This window comes from Lepisosteus oculatus, chromosome 29, assembly GCF_040954835.1.
Source record: "Lepisosteus oculatus isolate fLepOcu1 chromosome 29, fLepOcu1.hap2, whole genome shotgun sequence".
Classification (NCBI taxonomy): Eukaryota; Metazoa; Chordata; class Actinopteri; order Semionotiformes; family Lepisosteidae; genus Lepisosteus; species Lepisosteus oculatus.
The window spans coordinates 2,629,220-2,644,686 of NC_090724.1; the positions used below are offsets into that span (position 1 = coordinate 2,629,220).

Here is a 15,467-nt window from a genome sequence, read left to right on the forward strand (position 1 = left end):
GGTATATTTGTTCTGAAATCAAGCCAACCACTATCATTGCACAGAGTGGCCACACAACTTATTGCACTAATCTAATTTTGTAGATAAATGTAGATGTGCCACAGCAAAAATACGTACAGTATGCAATTGTATTTTCCAAATTTGTGTTTCCTCTTAATCTCTTTTTGTCTGTTTTTTGCTTTTTGTGGAGTAGGTGGTGCATGTAACAAATATGGATTCTACATATCATGACTGCAAGCTGTAAAGTAACTAAATGTGACAACTGTGCAAGGGTCTGGATACTTCTGCAAGGCACTGTATTATCCTCTTGAGAATATTAATCATACCATCTTTAGACTGCATAATGAATGGCTGACCTTGTGCAATCGCTGCTGGGACCAGCTGAAAGGTAATTATCTAGTGCTGTCAGGCAGAAGCTGAGCAGCAGGAATGTGAGAAAGCAAGAGGCGGTGGGAACTTCTTTGGTGAGTCGATACAGTACCTACTGGCAGCGATCACCTGTCATTACAGTGGGAAAAAGGTGTGACTGAGGCTTGCCACTAGAGGGAGCCCCAGTACTCTTCTGAGCTCCACTGGTTCAACAAAACTTCAGGTAGAGGAACGGAAGAATCGGAAAACCGGTCTTATCACAATGTGATTCTCGCAGCTAAGAATCTGGAACAACGGCCATTTGTATGCTGAACTAACTCAACGAGGGTATCAAATAGCAATTTGGGATACTTTCATGGTTCACGTCTGTGAGCAAAAGAATGGCTTGAATCACTTCACATTGGTATGCATTATGAGCTAAACGTTCCTAAAAGATGATAATATAATCATCGTCATGAACATAAGTAATTCACTGCATTTTATTATCTATTACTCGTTTAATTTAAGTGGTTTAAACAGAATTTAGAAGATATTATAACGCTTACGGCCAACAGGTACTGTGTAAGAGCTGGGTTAACAGAGCAGGTGACGTCGCTGCCCTTCCCTGTGATAGCAGGACCACAGCTACTGGGCTGTAGAGAGATCTCTCTTTAGCTCACCGGGCTGGGTCCCTGCTGAGTGACGCGGGAGTCCCGGGTTCGAGCCCCCGACGGTGCGGCAAGGGCGCCCACCTGAACCCAGTTTCAGTCTTCTCCGCCTGCTCCTAGGGAGCTGTGAGGGCAGCTGGTGCACTCAGGGAAAGCCTTCCTGGACCCTAACCTGTCGTCCGCGACCAGAGGACTTACAATTACTTCAGGAAGTCAAAATGGGATAAGCCTCGTGCAAGCTGATCCCTGGATCACGAATAACAATGATAATATAGTTATAAATACGTTTGTGTTGTGTTGACTTTGTGGCATTCAATAATAATAAGAATAAAATAAAATTATATCCTTACACTTATACTGTGCTTTTCTGATTTAATTAGAACTCATAGTAGCTTAATTACACTTAGTTTCCAAAAGGTCTCAACCCAGAGGGCCATGTAGCGTGTTTCTAAATCAACTGCATTAAAATGGGTGGGGGGGAAGGGATAAAATTAATGAAATAATTAGTTCAATAATGTAATTGGGCTCATTAGAAGAAAAGTCTTCAAGCCACCGAGGACTAGAGCTTGAAAGCACAACCTTGTGTAAACCTTGCAGTAGCACTTACACAAAAGGTTCAGAATAAAAAAACTACCTTGGACCACTGATCACAAAAACAAAAAAGGTGTACCATTTTATTAAGATGATTATTACAGAAGGAAAAAAAATCTAAACCACCTGATCTTTATTTAATAAATAAGACAAAAGCTACTATAATAGAAACACAGAAAAGCATTCCCAAATTGCGACATCCACAAAGCACGTGTATCAAATACAAAGAACAGAAAACCAAAAGACAATGTGTTTTTTGAGGGGGCTTTGTGCAGTTAGTGAAGGCAGAAACTAACTCAGGCACCACACTTCAAACACCGGAACTGTTTTGTAGAGACAGGAAAACATGGGATACAAATTTGTTCATATATCCCGAAAAAGGGGTCATCTGCACAAGTAGTCCAAAGCTTCAGAAATTACCTGCAACTGAAAACAATCACTACATCTAACTCAGAACATATTTATATTCCATAAAACTGCTAACAAAAACACATTTAGTTTTAGACATACTAAGTATTGTTAAGATAATTTTGCTATCCTCAGAAATCTTTCTGAAATCTACCCGTCCTTCAGAGTACTACTAATAGAACCAACAGCCAACATTCCCTTCATATATATCGTCCTTTCTGTCTGATCCAGATAAATACACTGAAGCACATGGATTTGTTCCAGGGATGACGTATGATTATAATGCTCCTAATTTCTCCATTTAGAGAAAAAAAAGACAGTGGCCCAGTTTTAAGTTTAAAATTCCTGTAATATGCAAATTGATTTGCTAGGTCCCGTACTGCAAACATGATTTAAATTTATACAACTGCTATTTTTACCCTGACCTTGTTCAAGGCTTTAAAAGTTATTGTCAAGTGACTGATATTATTAGTCACATTCCAGGCTTCTTTTGACGCAAACAGAGCAGATTGCAAATACAGGACTTCATAAAAATCTGACACAGGACTGCACAGAAGGATCAGACCAATTGATCTCATTTATAACCTCCAGTTTTAAATCTCTCAATTCAAAATTGAATTGTAAAACTGAAACAGAATAGATTTGCAATTTCAAACCCAAAGCAACTGACAATAACATTGTACAATACTTGCCAGCAAGCCATACAGTTTTATCTTGGGAGAAAAAAAATTAAACAACTGCACACACAAGAGCTTCGTACTGAGAACATGGATTAAAACAATTCAATACACAATGGAACAAGATGGACAGAAGCCCACTCAATCTAAAAGCTGGCTGTGAAAGAAGTACATTCTATGTTAAATACTGTGACAAATAGTAATTGGTTGTTTTTGTATGACAAAAGATCAGTATTTTCTATTCATAAAAAAGTTTACAAAGTTCTGACTGTTTTAACCCGATGAGAAAAGTGCTGAGAGCTCAAGCACTAGAGTGCTGGAAGAGGGATGCCAATCACTCCACTTCTACTGCGAGCTGATCAATGACAGTAGGCAGAGCAGACCAATGTTCCAAGGCTGTTTCAGTCTTTGGCCACAGATAAATGCAGACAGATGGTGGTTTTACATCCAAAGTCCATTCATTAACAACCTTCGAGAGTTCACAGCGTTCCCATGAACACGAGAGCTTGGCTTATACATGACATTAATTAATGTAAGTCTTGCCATTGAACCAGGAATTAAATTTGTGGGTTTACTGGACCACTTTTGCAGAAGCAATCCTATATCTTCAGCAGAACTAGTTGAAGGATGGACAAATATGCAATCTATAAATCATCAAAAAATGTAATAGCTTTGTATTTTTAAAGGTCAAAAAGCTACTTTAAAAGATGGTTTTAACATCTGCTGTTCAGTTTGTCAAACTGGGTTTCTGAGGGAAGTAAAATGACTTGGCATGAAGAGGCATTCCGCCTAACGTTTCAATTTAGCTGCTGAAGCCTTACAGAAAAGCATTGAAGAGCTGAATGTGTATTTTTTCCTGACCTACCCCCATGCCACCAGAATGCTAGAATCATGAGGCTGGTGCAGCACTAAATCACTTCCCCCATCACAAGGAGGTTGCAATGTTAAATCTCTTCCCCCTTCAGCCTTCCACCCTTCTAAGCCACTGCTGTCTCTCAAGATGGTTAACACAACTGAAGATTAAAGGGTAGTATGAAGGCAGACAACATGTCACAACTGTAAAATTAACACCCAATTAATATGCAGTCCTTAAATGATGCCAAAGTTTGTTTTGCAATTGCACAGGAAAGACTGCAACATGGCAAAAGTCACTCAAAAGGAGAGACCAAAATTTCCACATCCAGTCATTTGGCAATCAGTGTAATTCAGCATTACTTCTATTTTATCTGTATTACAGAGGTGTATTCCAAATTGCTCCACCTCTGGGATTTGTAACACGGATCTGCATCCTGTATTTCAGATAAGGGTCTCATCATGTGTTGCATAATTGTAATTACAAATGACAGCAGCAGCTGGTTATTGCTCCAGGGAAAGGAATGCTGCTTTTGTCACAAGTTACAAGACAGAAAGCATGCACACCTTTGTACTGAGGAGGACCCCAGATTATCTCTAAACTAAAGACTGTGCTCCTTTCAGTGCATGCAAAAGTGTGTTTTAGAGAGGTGTTCAGGTGTAGTTTTGGAAAGGTGATTGAAATAGCACCATCCTACATGAGCTTATTAAGGGTGAAAAATCATAGAGCAGGTTTACAGTACTTTCTACCAAAAGAGAAACAATCCTTTATGATTGTCGAACATCCGCTTGAAAAAACATACAATTGTTAGAGAAGCTGTACTGTACACATTTAAGCCCGTTCTCGAGCACAGAGACTCAAAAGCCTCGATCTGATCCCAGAGGACTGAAGGCGTCAAGACCACCTGCTACTCCATTACAGGCTTCACAGCGGACTTGAGCAGCAGGACTGAAGGACTGTACTCAGGAGTGCTACAGCAGCGTCTGCTGTAGGGACACTCACAGCCTTCTAGTTCCGATTCTAGAGCCCAAACCACTTCCAACTTTAGATATGAAATATCCCATTTCCAACACCATCTACCCATCACAGTCAAAGAGCTGAAGATTATCAAACCACCACATTCAGACTGCCTTTCATGTCCTACTCCCTTGACGTCAGGAGATTGTAGCCATGTGGTGACAAAAAACGTTTACAAAAACGTTTAGTATATACAAGGGCAACGACTAGGTTTCAGAACAGTTAGCTTATAACACTTAAAAAAACAACTTAGTTTGTAGCTTTATCAATCTGCAAAGAATAACACACAATCTGGTGTAAATAACATGATTAGACTATCATAATACATTCCTCAGGTAGTTGCAAATCATGCAAATGAAAGACCAGGGCCAGATTTAAAAAGGAATTTGTACAGAAATAAAAAATGCCAGTCCAAATAAAAAAAAAAAATCACAATTGGTTGATTGTAATTTCAAGTAACTTAAAACCCATAAAAACCCATAAAATTAAATTAAGATTTTCTGTTCACCTTGGTGAAAACATTTAGAACTGATTTATTTAGTTACAAATTAAAAAAACCCAACATAATAAATCTGGCCCAATAGCAAATAACCCAAAGAAAACATCCCAGATAAAATGGGATAATCAATCCCTCTTTTCCCTTTGGAAGAATATCAAGTAGAAGCAGGATTAAACTGATAAAACATACATTCCAGGTCTTAACATGCAAAATACACAGAAAATACAATACTCTCTCCCAGTTTGGAAATCACAGAGATACCAGTCCAAACCACTAAGACACTGCACATACTGACAGGCTGAAAATTTCTTTACAATCAGGTCTTCCTGGATCAGTACTTTAAAACCATAACCCCAGCAAACTGTAGGCTTAGGTGACAGCTGATCTTGCCTGAATAAAAACAATTTAATCGATGCTTGGTACAGCAGGATTCAACTGCTTTAATTTCACTCTAACTTGTGGTATTGTGGATAAAACACATACAAACCTCCTAGAATTTCACATGCCATCAATCACCTACTGTACATACATCTTTCCATTTTCATTAGTTTATGTGCTTAGCGAATATGGTGCAAGAAAGGGGAAAAAATCATGTGCATTTGGTTCTGTTTCAGTCACACATCTATTTAGTGCATCCTAGTCTGTATGTCTTTGGAAGATGGGAGGACATCAGAATAATTGGTGACATGTGTGTTAGCTTTGCTAACCATTACACCATCATCCCAGACAGACCAATCTCAAGGACAAGTTTGTGCTTGGCAAATAAACCGTGACGCCTCACAGGAAAAAAAAGTTGTTTTTTATATCCCATAGGGATGGCAATAACTCAAAATGCATGATCCTTCTAATACAGAAGCCGAGATTCTTTCATGTACCACGGCAGACTTCGGTTCTGCAAGTGACAGGCTAACAAACTCGGAAATTTCCACCAATCTCAAGTACTCAAGAGACTCCAGCCCCAGCTGCCTCCTGCGCCTTCGCGCAAGATATCCGTTCCTGTGTGAAAGACGAGAGGCTTTAGTTCCAAATAAGTGCCTTACTTTGTAACAGAGCAAGAGCATAGAAACTGCTTTATCTCTGTGGGTATAATCATTTGGGTTTTCCAGTTTTATCAACCCATGCCTTCATCCATTGTAGTGTCTCCTGCAGAATAATTAGGTGGCTCCATTACCTCCAGGCACTACACTGCAGAAGAATACTTTATTCTATTTCATGTTCCTTTCTTAAAGGGTGGTCTGAAGATCTCCTTCTGCCACATTTAGAATATGCTGGAGCTGATGCCCACGCAGTAGATCTGCAGCAATGAAAAGTAAAACTGGTGACAGAAAAAGAAAAGGCAAGAACAAAGACAGATACAGGAGTGGAAAATAAAAATCTTTCTGATTTCATCTTCGGATCAGAACTGTTAAGGGCAAGGGTATGTTTGAATCTCACCAGATAAGATACAATTCATTCAACCAGAACCAAACTGGTAAGATAGTCATGCACATTTTAAAAAGGTTGAGGCTATCATTTATCGTCAAATCATATCTCACATATAATTTCATTTTGTTCAAAGAGCAAAGCTGCAGATTCCAGAAAGCTAAGCTGCAAAAACAGCTTGCATGGTGTTAAATTTTTATGACCAGCATAAACACTTGGCCGCTTACGTCTTGTAATTAAGCTTACTTTCTTACCAAAATGGACACGTTCAATTAATTATCACACAAAATAATTAACGAATTAGTACATTATTACATAATTAGTCAATAAACCTGAAAGGACACCCTGCTGTACAGTGTGAAATGCTCTTAAATCTGGAGGGAGAAACTCAGCACTCTGACATGTTGTTCAGTTTTCTTGAAAAACAGATTTAAAGATGTTAAGAAAAAAATACCAAAATTGCTTAGGTTCTGGTTCTGTTTTTAGAAACCAGCAGGATTATTTGAAGTGGAGAAGATTTGGTCTTTATTGCAATGTTCCCAGAACGTTCACGCTACCATCATGGGATAGATGCGCTCCAGGGAACGGTTACCGCTGAGCTGTTGTTTGTGGAAGTATGACTGGTACACAGGCTATTCCCGCGAAAGATTCAGGGAAGTGCAAATCCCGTTCCCATTCGTCCGTCTCCGTGTTATACACTTGGACAATGCTTGTGACGTTATTTAAGTGCCAGTTGTAGCCCCCTACAATGTAGATCTTCTTGTCCAGTAAGCAGCACCCAGCTTCCGACTGCCCTGCACGCATGGGGCTCACCGTAGTCCACTGGTCAGCCTCCGGAACGTAGTATTCCACAGCCAAAACATCAAAACAGCGATCGACGTGGTCCATCCGGCCTCCGAGAGCGTACATGCGCCCGTTGGCGCTGACCATCGCGTGCAGCACTCTTGGTTCATTCATTGGGGACTTGAACTCCCACTGGTCCGATGCTGGGTCATAGCAGTGAAGGGTCTTTTTGTCCTCGACCGAAACACCGTACCCCCCAGATATGTACAGCTTGCCTGCGCAGGACGACCCGGCGTGCCCCCATATCCTCCGTTTCAGCGAGTCCACATAGGTCCACTCGTTCTTTTTGGGGCAGTAGCATTCCACGGAGGACAGGCTCCCCGATCGGTTCCTCCCCCCTGTGGCGTACAGCTGCCCCTGCAGCACGTTCAGCTGGAACTGGATCCTGCTCTCCTGCAGGGGCTGAATCCGCAGCCACTGGCTGAGGTGTGGGTCGTAGCGGAAGCATACATCCACTGCGCCCTCCCCACTGCGGTACTGCAGGTGCTGGCCTCCCACCACGTAGACAAAGTTGTCCAGGACCGAAACGCAGGAGTGGCTGCAGCCCGTCTCCATTTCTGTCAGCTCTTTGAACTGGCGGGCACTAATATCTGGGAGGTAGTAGACCTTGCTGCTCACTGTCCTGTCGTTGTCCGTGTAGGGCGTGCCCCCGAATGTTATGAGCGACACCACATCTGACCTGATTATCGTCCGGGGCGACTGCATCTCGTGCTGCCGGAATGGTAGGATCTGGTAATTGAAGGCCTCCAGCAGGTACTGTCTGCACAGCACGTCCTCCACCATGATGTCCACCGTCTGGACACTGTCCACCAGCTCCGAGGACTTCATGAGGGGGAACCGGATGTGGCACAGCACCTGGCTGGCCCCGGCGCGCCGGGACTCGTCGTGCTGCAGCCAGCGGATGGCGGCGTGGAAGAGGTTGATCTCGCTGCAGTTCCTCAGCTTGTTGCTCTGCAGGAAGAAGACGAGGCGCTCCAGGGGGATGTGCAGGAAGTCCTCCTCCTCTGCGATCTGCAGGAAGTGGCGGAAAGTGAAGGCGTCCACCGACTCCTTCAGAGAGGACAGGCTGAAGGTGGTGGCCATCTGCCCGATGTTCAGACACGTCTCCACGCTCATGGCAGATTTCAGGAATTCCTCGCACAGCTCCACCACGGGCACCATCTGAAGGAAGACCGCCGCCCCCAGCACGTCCTGGATGCAGTCGAGGTCCAGCGTGACCTCAGCGCTGTAGGCGAAGTCGATGATGTGCTTCAGCCCTCTCGCCGAGACGCCCTTCAGCTCAATCGTATCCTGGGTGGCCTCCCGCATCCCACCCGTGAACATGGCCCTGCAGGGCAGGATCGAGAACACGAGCAATCAGCACTCACGCTGCAAAAGGCAAGAATCGTGGAGCTCTTGAGAAGTCGTGGTCAGACCCCTAGGGACCCCATTCATCTTTCAGGTTTTCTGCCCTACATTGTCACACTTCTTAAAATATGATTTCTCCATCCTTCACAAAACTTCGAATGAGAAGTAAGCTTAAAATTGTACTTTAATACATTTCTTTGAATCTTAATCTTTGAAGGGAATCTATGCAGGAACGCGATGAACCCAAAAAACAAGGCTGATTTTCCAGCAAAGTACAGCTCACTTGAGAGTCTCCTATGGACACAAAAAGGTAAATTCCTGAGCACTTTTTTTGTTCTGCCGCATGGACACTTTCTTTAGTCTCCCTTTAATGTGCAGGACAATAGACCTGAACACAATGCACGTACACCACGCTCAGCGATCCGAAATGACTGAGCTGTTAAATCATTAACAATGGAAAGGTCTTTTATTGCAGCAGTTTAAAATGAGACAGACTAAGAACGCACTCTCTCTGGCAATCCACCTGCCAACTCAGTTTTACAAACCAGGTTTTATTTGATTCAGATTTTCCCCAATCTCACGGCTGCCCCCCAGAGATTCTAACAAAGGACCCCGAAGGTACAGGCACCTGAAGTAGTCGCTGCAGGAGGCGAGGACAGCCCTGTGGACCTGGAAGCGCTCCTCGTTGATGGCCAGCACCACATCCAGCAGCTGGCCCTGGGCGCGCAGGGCAGAGAGCCCCTGCAGGAGGGTGGCGCTGTGGCTGGGGGCTGAGAAGGTGCACCGCAGAGTGCTGTTCTTGTTAGCCATGCTGCAAGAGACAAACCCCCCCCCACACACACATCCCTGCATCATCATCATCGTCGTCATTATCGTCATCTTTCTGGCACAGCACATCCTCCCCTTCCCCGTACCTTTTAATAATTCATCGTCTCCGCTGGCAGCGGTGATGCCCTGTTAGTATTCCGCACACACGCTCTCCGTTCTTTAAGGCGTGCAATCCACACGATTCAAAAAGTAAAACCACCAAGGGAGGAAGAGTCTGCACGTGTTCTAAAACCGTGCAATATCAGCCAGTGTGGCTTAACTGCATACCAGGAAGGGCAAGGCCAGTTTGACATCTCCCTGTTTGAAAAATTGACTTAAAATGCTCGGGAGCTCCACTGGACTACCTGAGAAACTGAGCTGGCACGAGCGAAGGTCTGAAAAAGTCGCATCCTAAGTTCAAGAGCACCGGCCAGCTTTCAGTTAAATTCTGAATACATCTAGACTGATGCGGCGCATTGTGAGCAAAATGTCCAGTGTAAACTTTCTCATCCTTGACAGGTTTAACAACCTTTATCTAATTCCAATGGGAAAACGTCAATGAGCAGAAACAAAAGACTGTTAAAAGTGAAAAGGTAGAGACAAAGGAGCATCACTGTGGCGTTGGAAATACGTGCTTCCTTGGAGAAATGTCCCACTGAAAGTGTTTCAGGAAAAAAAAAACACTTTCTCATCATAAAACTACAATAAACCCAGTGGGAGGACCAACAGGGAGGAAGGGGTCTGTTACTGCAGAAATGTAAATGTTAAAGAACGAACGACGTTTTTAAACCCCAAAACACTATTATATAGAAAACTATACGTACACTATATATGCATACTAGGTCTTTTGACTTTTTTAACAATTGCAATCAACACAACGATAATTGCTCCTGTGCTTTTTATCATAAATATACACACCCTTCATTTCATGCGTCGTAAATATACCGTATAACTCGTAAAGGAAGCATACAAAACATCCATCCTAACTGACCACTATACAGGGCGCCATGCTGTTGATTTATTTCAACCTTGTATTGTATTTGTTTTATTTGTGCAGCTGATCGTTATCGCGGGGAAAGGTCGTATTTCCGCCTTTTACAGATTTGCTTTTCCTTGAGCAGATCCTGTCCGTTGCATCCGAAGCGTTGCACCGGGGGTTTCCTGTACGCTGTAGGTACCCGGCCTAGTGCAAGGAGGGGAAATAAAATGAAGTTTCTGCGGTTTCATTCAAACCCGCTTCCGCCTCGTCCACGCGTTTTTCCGGGAACAGTGGGCTGTTTTGTTTCGATATTGGAAACAGTGAAGTTCAAAGCGTTCTCACGTAAACCAAGGACAGCGATCCGGCAGGGGGAGGAGTATCAGCGTCCGAAAGCAACTTGACATCTGAGGTTTCACTTCTGAGTGAGCGACTTGTAACACATGCACGGCGTACAGAAACTATCTGTAGCAAGATGACATCTTTAATCCCAATCACCTACTGTTATACCCTGCATAACATGCCGTAACTGACATGCTGTAACATTTAAAGAAAAAAATAATAATTACGACTACAGTATTTTTTATTACAGGATGCTTGTTTTCGGTAGTAATTAAAGTGGCTCAAAACGTGACTAACTATGCTCTGTAGCGTGAAATATGTGAAATATATACGTCCGAGCGCAATACCCTTTTAAAACGTTATAAAAAGGTAGGTGTTAACTAGATTTTCTGGTGAAAGTAAACTAACAAAATCCAGTCACAGTTTACACAGCACCCTTATCTATTTGTCATATAAACATCGCACTGTCGCGTTCCCTCTGATTCTGGAGAAATCCGACACTACGTTATTTGGAAATGATCTTACTTTGGGTTTATTAAAATGCTTTTCTGAAATAATTCGTTGCAGCGTTACTTAATGCATAGCAACCGTTAGCAAGTACTTTATTGGCACACGGATGCTATAAACAAGCATCGGAATTGCAGGGCGTCCTGGCCTGTGACACCTCCCAATCGTGGAGGAGGGGGGGATGCCACCACTAACAGAGAAATTAATTTGAAAAAAACCCACAACATTTACGTCAATGAAGAACATGCACTCCGCTTCCCCGCAAAGGCCTAGCTAGAGGAGCAGTCCCCGGTGTTTCCTGCCACACTCACCGCGATGCCCTCCTGAAGCAAGCGGGTGCCAAACTTTCAGTTTTTTGGCTCGTTTTTGCAAACCGCCCTCCTCCCCTCTCTCTCTCTTTCTCTCTCTGTGGCGGACAGATATTTTGATAACTGTGAGTCGGCGGCTCTTGCCCCGCAGATAAACCGCCGGGGTGCGGACTCGTTCGCCGTCTGTTCCCCCTACCCCCCAGCCCGGCTCATCCTCACCTGCTCTGCGGGCTGTCCGGGACGAACTCCCCACCGCCCGACTCCGCCATCTTCCCTCGCACACACACGGGCGGACACGGCCACCACAGCGCCGGCGCTCATCGCGAGTGCGGCCGGCGCTCTGCTTTCGGTGCAGTCACCTGGCTAACCCACACGCTAAGTTACACGTCTCCACCGTGAACCCTGCTGCCGTCACGTCGCGGACAGCCCGGTATTAAAACGGGGTGAGACGAACACGTCGCGGTAGCGCCGGGGGGAGTTGCTTGCTAGATGCGGTTCAGGAAAAAAAAAGGGAATTGAGCAGGGGGCTATATCCAAAAGCATCCAACTATGCGTTAGAGTTGCTTTTATGACTTTCTTCCGCGCATTAAAATAAGTATTAATAATGTAAATAATGTAATTCGTAATAATGTACGGCACTGTGTGGACACCTGTGCATCCCCGTAATGCGTGATTATAATGCACCACATTGCGCGTTTTGTAAGGGAATATTATGTTACCGCGTTTGAAAATACGTAAACGTTGTAAAACGTGTTAAGAGATGTATTGCTTTAGAAAGAGCATAAAGGTTTGGGGAAACGGGCAGCGTTGAAATACTTTTTTTTTTTTTAGAATCACGTTAAGGAAGTTAACAAACCCCCCGTGCTGTGCTGTGCAAAAAGTCGAGTGTATAGCAATTCGTCTTTTTTTTTTCCCAAACTTGTATTTCGTAAGATGCCTTACCAAAGCTGGTAAGGACAAAGGAGGAAGGAAACCCACTTACTAACAGTGCCATTGAATAGGCAGCTCATCTAACAGCACTCAGTCCATATGGTCACGATAGTGGGATATTGGTTTGGAGGGAACAGTGCCCCCTACTGGTCCACCCACAGTACTTGTAGCAGCAACCTGGTTTTCCTCAGGTCTCCCATCCCAGTACTGACCAGGCCCAGCCTTGCTGAGTTTCTGACATCTCACAAAACCAGCCTCTGGTCTTGCTGGTGCCACTCAATCCTCAGCCTGATGTCCCACCAGACTGACTAAACTGTACAAACCAGGTTTAAGAGAGGAAGAAAGGTTATCATCTCTTACGAGGGGAAAAAACAAATCTTGCTTGCCTTCCCAATAACGGTATGTTTATTTCTACAGTGTATTGGTCACTTGGCCTATAATGACTCTTCTTCATTCTCTTACCACAGATCTCCTTTGACTTCCCACCTTGACCTGTGACGGGTAGCGATGAAACTGTATCTCTGCAGGCCCTGCTGGGCAAACAGGGGAGAAAAAATCAAAGAACACAGTGTTTTACTTCACACTGTGCCAAAGCCAGCAACACCAATATTATACAGGGACCTGGGCAGGGGCCTTCATTTGGGTTGAAAAGAGCAACGTCGCCTGTTCTTGCCAGAATGCCAGATTGGAATACTGTATATGTGAAAAATAGATTTTAGCTACACAGCTATACGACTGTTATACATAGACTCTCGACTGTGGAAAACCGAATCTACCAGAGAAATCAAGGGTATCATATGTCACAGGCATCTGTAACATCTACCGCACACGGGTCCAAGTCTAAGCTTTCTCTCGAATTCAGCAGCCCTCTTCAGCTCAGGTGTAACTAGTGCGCACAATCGGTTCTCTCTTCTCATTTCCCAGCTCATGCTTGTACAGAGGTTTGTCTTCCCCAGGCCAGATAATCAATCCAGGAAAATGCTTTTGCATTTCAGTGCAGGTAAAATGTTTGATTCCAGGGTTGATGCAGTTCAGTCTTAGGGCAGTTGTGAAATCCTGTCTGTTTTCTAACTGCTTTATCTAATACAGCATCACGGGGGGCCGGAGCCTGACCTGGAGGTACAAGCTTCAGAGGATACTCCCTGGCCAGGACCCCAATCCCTCACAGGACACACACACACACACACTCACGACAGGGCCAGTTTTCCCAGAAGTCCATTTACTAACCAGTATGTCTTTGGAGGGTGGGAGGAAGCTGGGGCACCCGGAGAGAACCCGGGCAAACCCAGGGAGAACATGCAAACTCCACACAGACAGCACCCAGGTCCAGGATTGAACCCAGGGCCCCGGCGCTGTGAGGCAGCCATGCTGACCCCTGCGTCACCGGCCGCTCGCATTCTGTGTAAATGAGTACTCCCCAAGTTGTCATTGTAAAGAGGTTATTTATTCTAGTTACAGAAAGGATTATTGTAATGGCACTTTTCAAACAGGAGCTGCACAGCTTTTCACTATAAAGTACCAGCTGAATTAACATTTGTGCACTGAACTGTGCCCCTTTTGTGCCAGTGTACTGTATCTCAATATAGTGTACAATATAGAAACCTGTGTCTCACCAGCTGTTTGATCCAGACATCCTTCGGGGTTCCCAGTTTCACCCAGTTATCTTTGCTCATCCGGCCCAGACCAGGTAAAACACTGCCCTGCAAAGCAACACACCTCAGTACACCGAGCAAACTGAAGCGGTTATCGGTCATGGGAAAATTCCCAACTCACGGTGGGGGAGCCCAGCAGATGGGTCCCAATTTTCTCCTTCTTGCTGCCTCCATCTCTGTGGTCTTGTATTCATTATGATGTCATAATGATGTCATACTGTCCAGATTGTCACAGCTGGAAAATGGTCAGTTCGGCTGACACATCAGTACAACTTTATTGGAAACTGGGCAGAGAAGATGGGAAAATAAAAGAGCACAAAATGCAGCAAATGCAGAATGAGTAAGAAATGAACAAATAGGAAACATTTAAGATAATGTTCTGAAGCCAGTGCATTGTTAGTAATAATGCCTGACCTTAGATTCATATGGCTTCAGACTCTATTGTACTTTGTTAAACTTTTTCTTTTTTTCCCTACTAATTATTGACACATCCAGCATTTAGCCAGAGTACTGGTCTTCCAAGGAACTGATTAACTTTAAACAATTACTGTAAGCTCATCCACTTATTGGCTGATTCGCACGATGAGCTCTTCAATACTGTATAATCCTAAGATTTTCTGTCTAGGCTTGCACCTTAGATTTGTGTCTTCCTTCCCCTTTTCCGCAGATGTCTTTTGCAGTTTGTGGGAGTCAGCAACTTTACAAGAATCGACATCTTTTTTCCCCCCAAGTTTCGTATCCATGGCTGATGAGCATTACTTAGGAGACTCAGCTGATTTTCACCTGCATTAATCCACTAACTTGTGTGACACCATATGTGTACCCTGCCCCGTGCCCTTCAAAATGCGGCAGTAGTATTATCATCATGCCAGTACTGAAATGGGAAATCTCCCAAGAAAACCACTACCAATACCAGCAGGTGGCACTCTTTCCTCTGCACCGGTGTGTTGACAGGGGACACAGTGCTGTAGGAGGTGATGCCCTTCAGATGCAACGTTAAACTGAGATCCTGACTTTGTTAGCATGGTGTTCACACCAGTGTCCTGGCTCAGTTCAAGTCTATGCTTGCAGTCTCTGGCCATCTTGAAGTTCTCTCTCACTTTAACAATGGAGTGCTCGTTCTCCACCTGATCTGTTGTGTAGTGGTGCTGCGTCTGCTGCCCCAGTTGCATACACCAGTTTAGTGGGGGATAAAGTGGGATATAAAGTGCTTTGGTATTCTCTGGGATGAAAGGCACTGTATGAAAGCAAGGGATTCTTAGGGCGGCTGAG

General features: G+C 44.2%; 1 protein-coding gene across 4 annotated transcripts; it reads right to left on the reverse strand.

Annotated features, from left to right (window-relative positions):
- Nucleotides 1-1,663: 1,663 nt before the first annotated feature.
- klhl26 (kelch-like family member 26) lies at nucleotides 1,664-14,345 on the reverse strand. 4 transcript variants are annotated; one of them, XM_015365629.2, is made up of 4 exons: nucleotides 14,157-14,345; nucleotides 13,006-13,073; nucleotides 9,302-9,484; nucleotides 1,664-8,653 (listed from the first exon to the last, which is right to left on the reverse strand). In XM_015365629.2, the coding sequence occupies exons 1-4, from the start codon at nucleotides 14,295-14,297 to the stop codon at nucleotides 7,072-7,074; spliced, it is 1,974 nt and encodes a 657-aa protein (XP_015221115.2). In that variant the 5' UTR covers nucleotides 14,298-14,345; the 3' UTR covers nucleotides 1,664-7,071. The 4 variants fall into 4 exon arrangements, with proteins under 4 accessions (XP_015221115.2, XP_015221114.2, XP_069041982.1 ...); XM_015365628.2 differs by having other exon boundaries at nucleotides 13,006-13,076; XM_069185881.1 differs by lacking the exons at nucleotides 13,006-13,073; nucleotides 14,157-14,345 and adding an exon at nucleotides 11,833-12,215.
- Nucleotides 14,346-15,467: the final 1,122 nt, after the last annotated feature.

What these genes read in the sequence shown, in the direction of transcription:
- klhl26 (XM_015365628.2), bottom strand. Translation starts at nt 14,297, where the DNA reads ATGACCGATAACCGCTTCAGTTTGCTCGGTGTACTGAGGTGTGTTGCT. An exon ending in ATGTCTGGATCAAACAGCTG is followed by an intron (nt 13,077 to 14,156) that starts GTGAGACACAGG and finishes CTGTTTGCCCAG; the next exon opens with CAGGGCCTGCAGAGATACAG. An exon ending in GAAGTCAAAGGAGATCTGTG is followed by an intron (nt 9,485 to 13,005) that starts GTAAGAGAATGA and finishes TGTCTCTTGCAG; the next exon opens with CATGGCTAACAAGAACAGCA.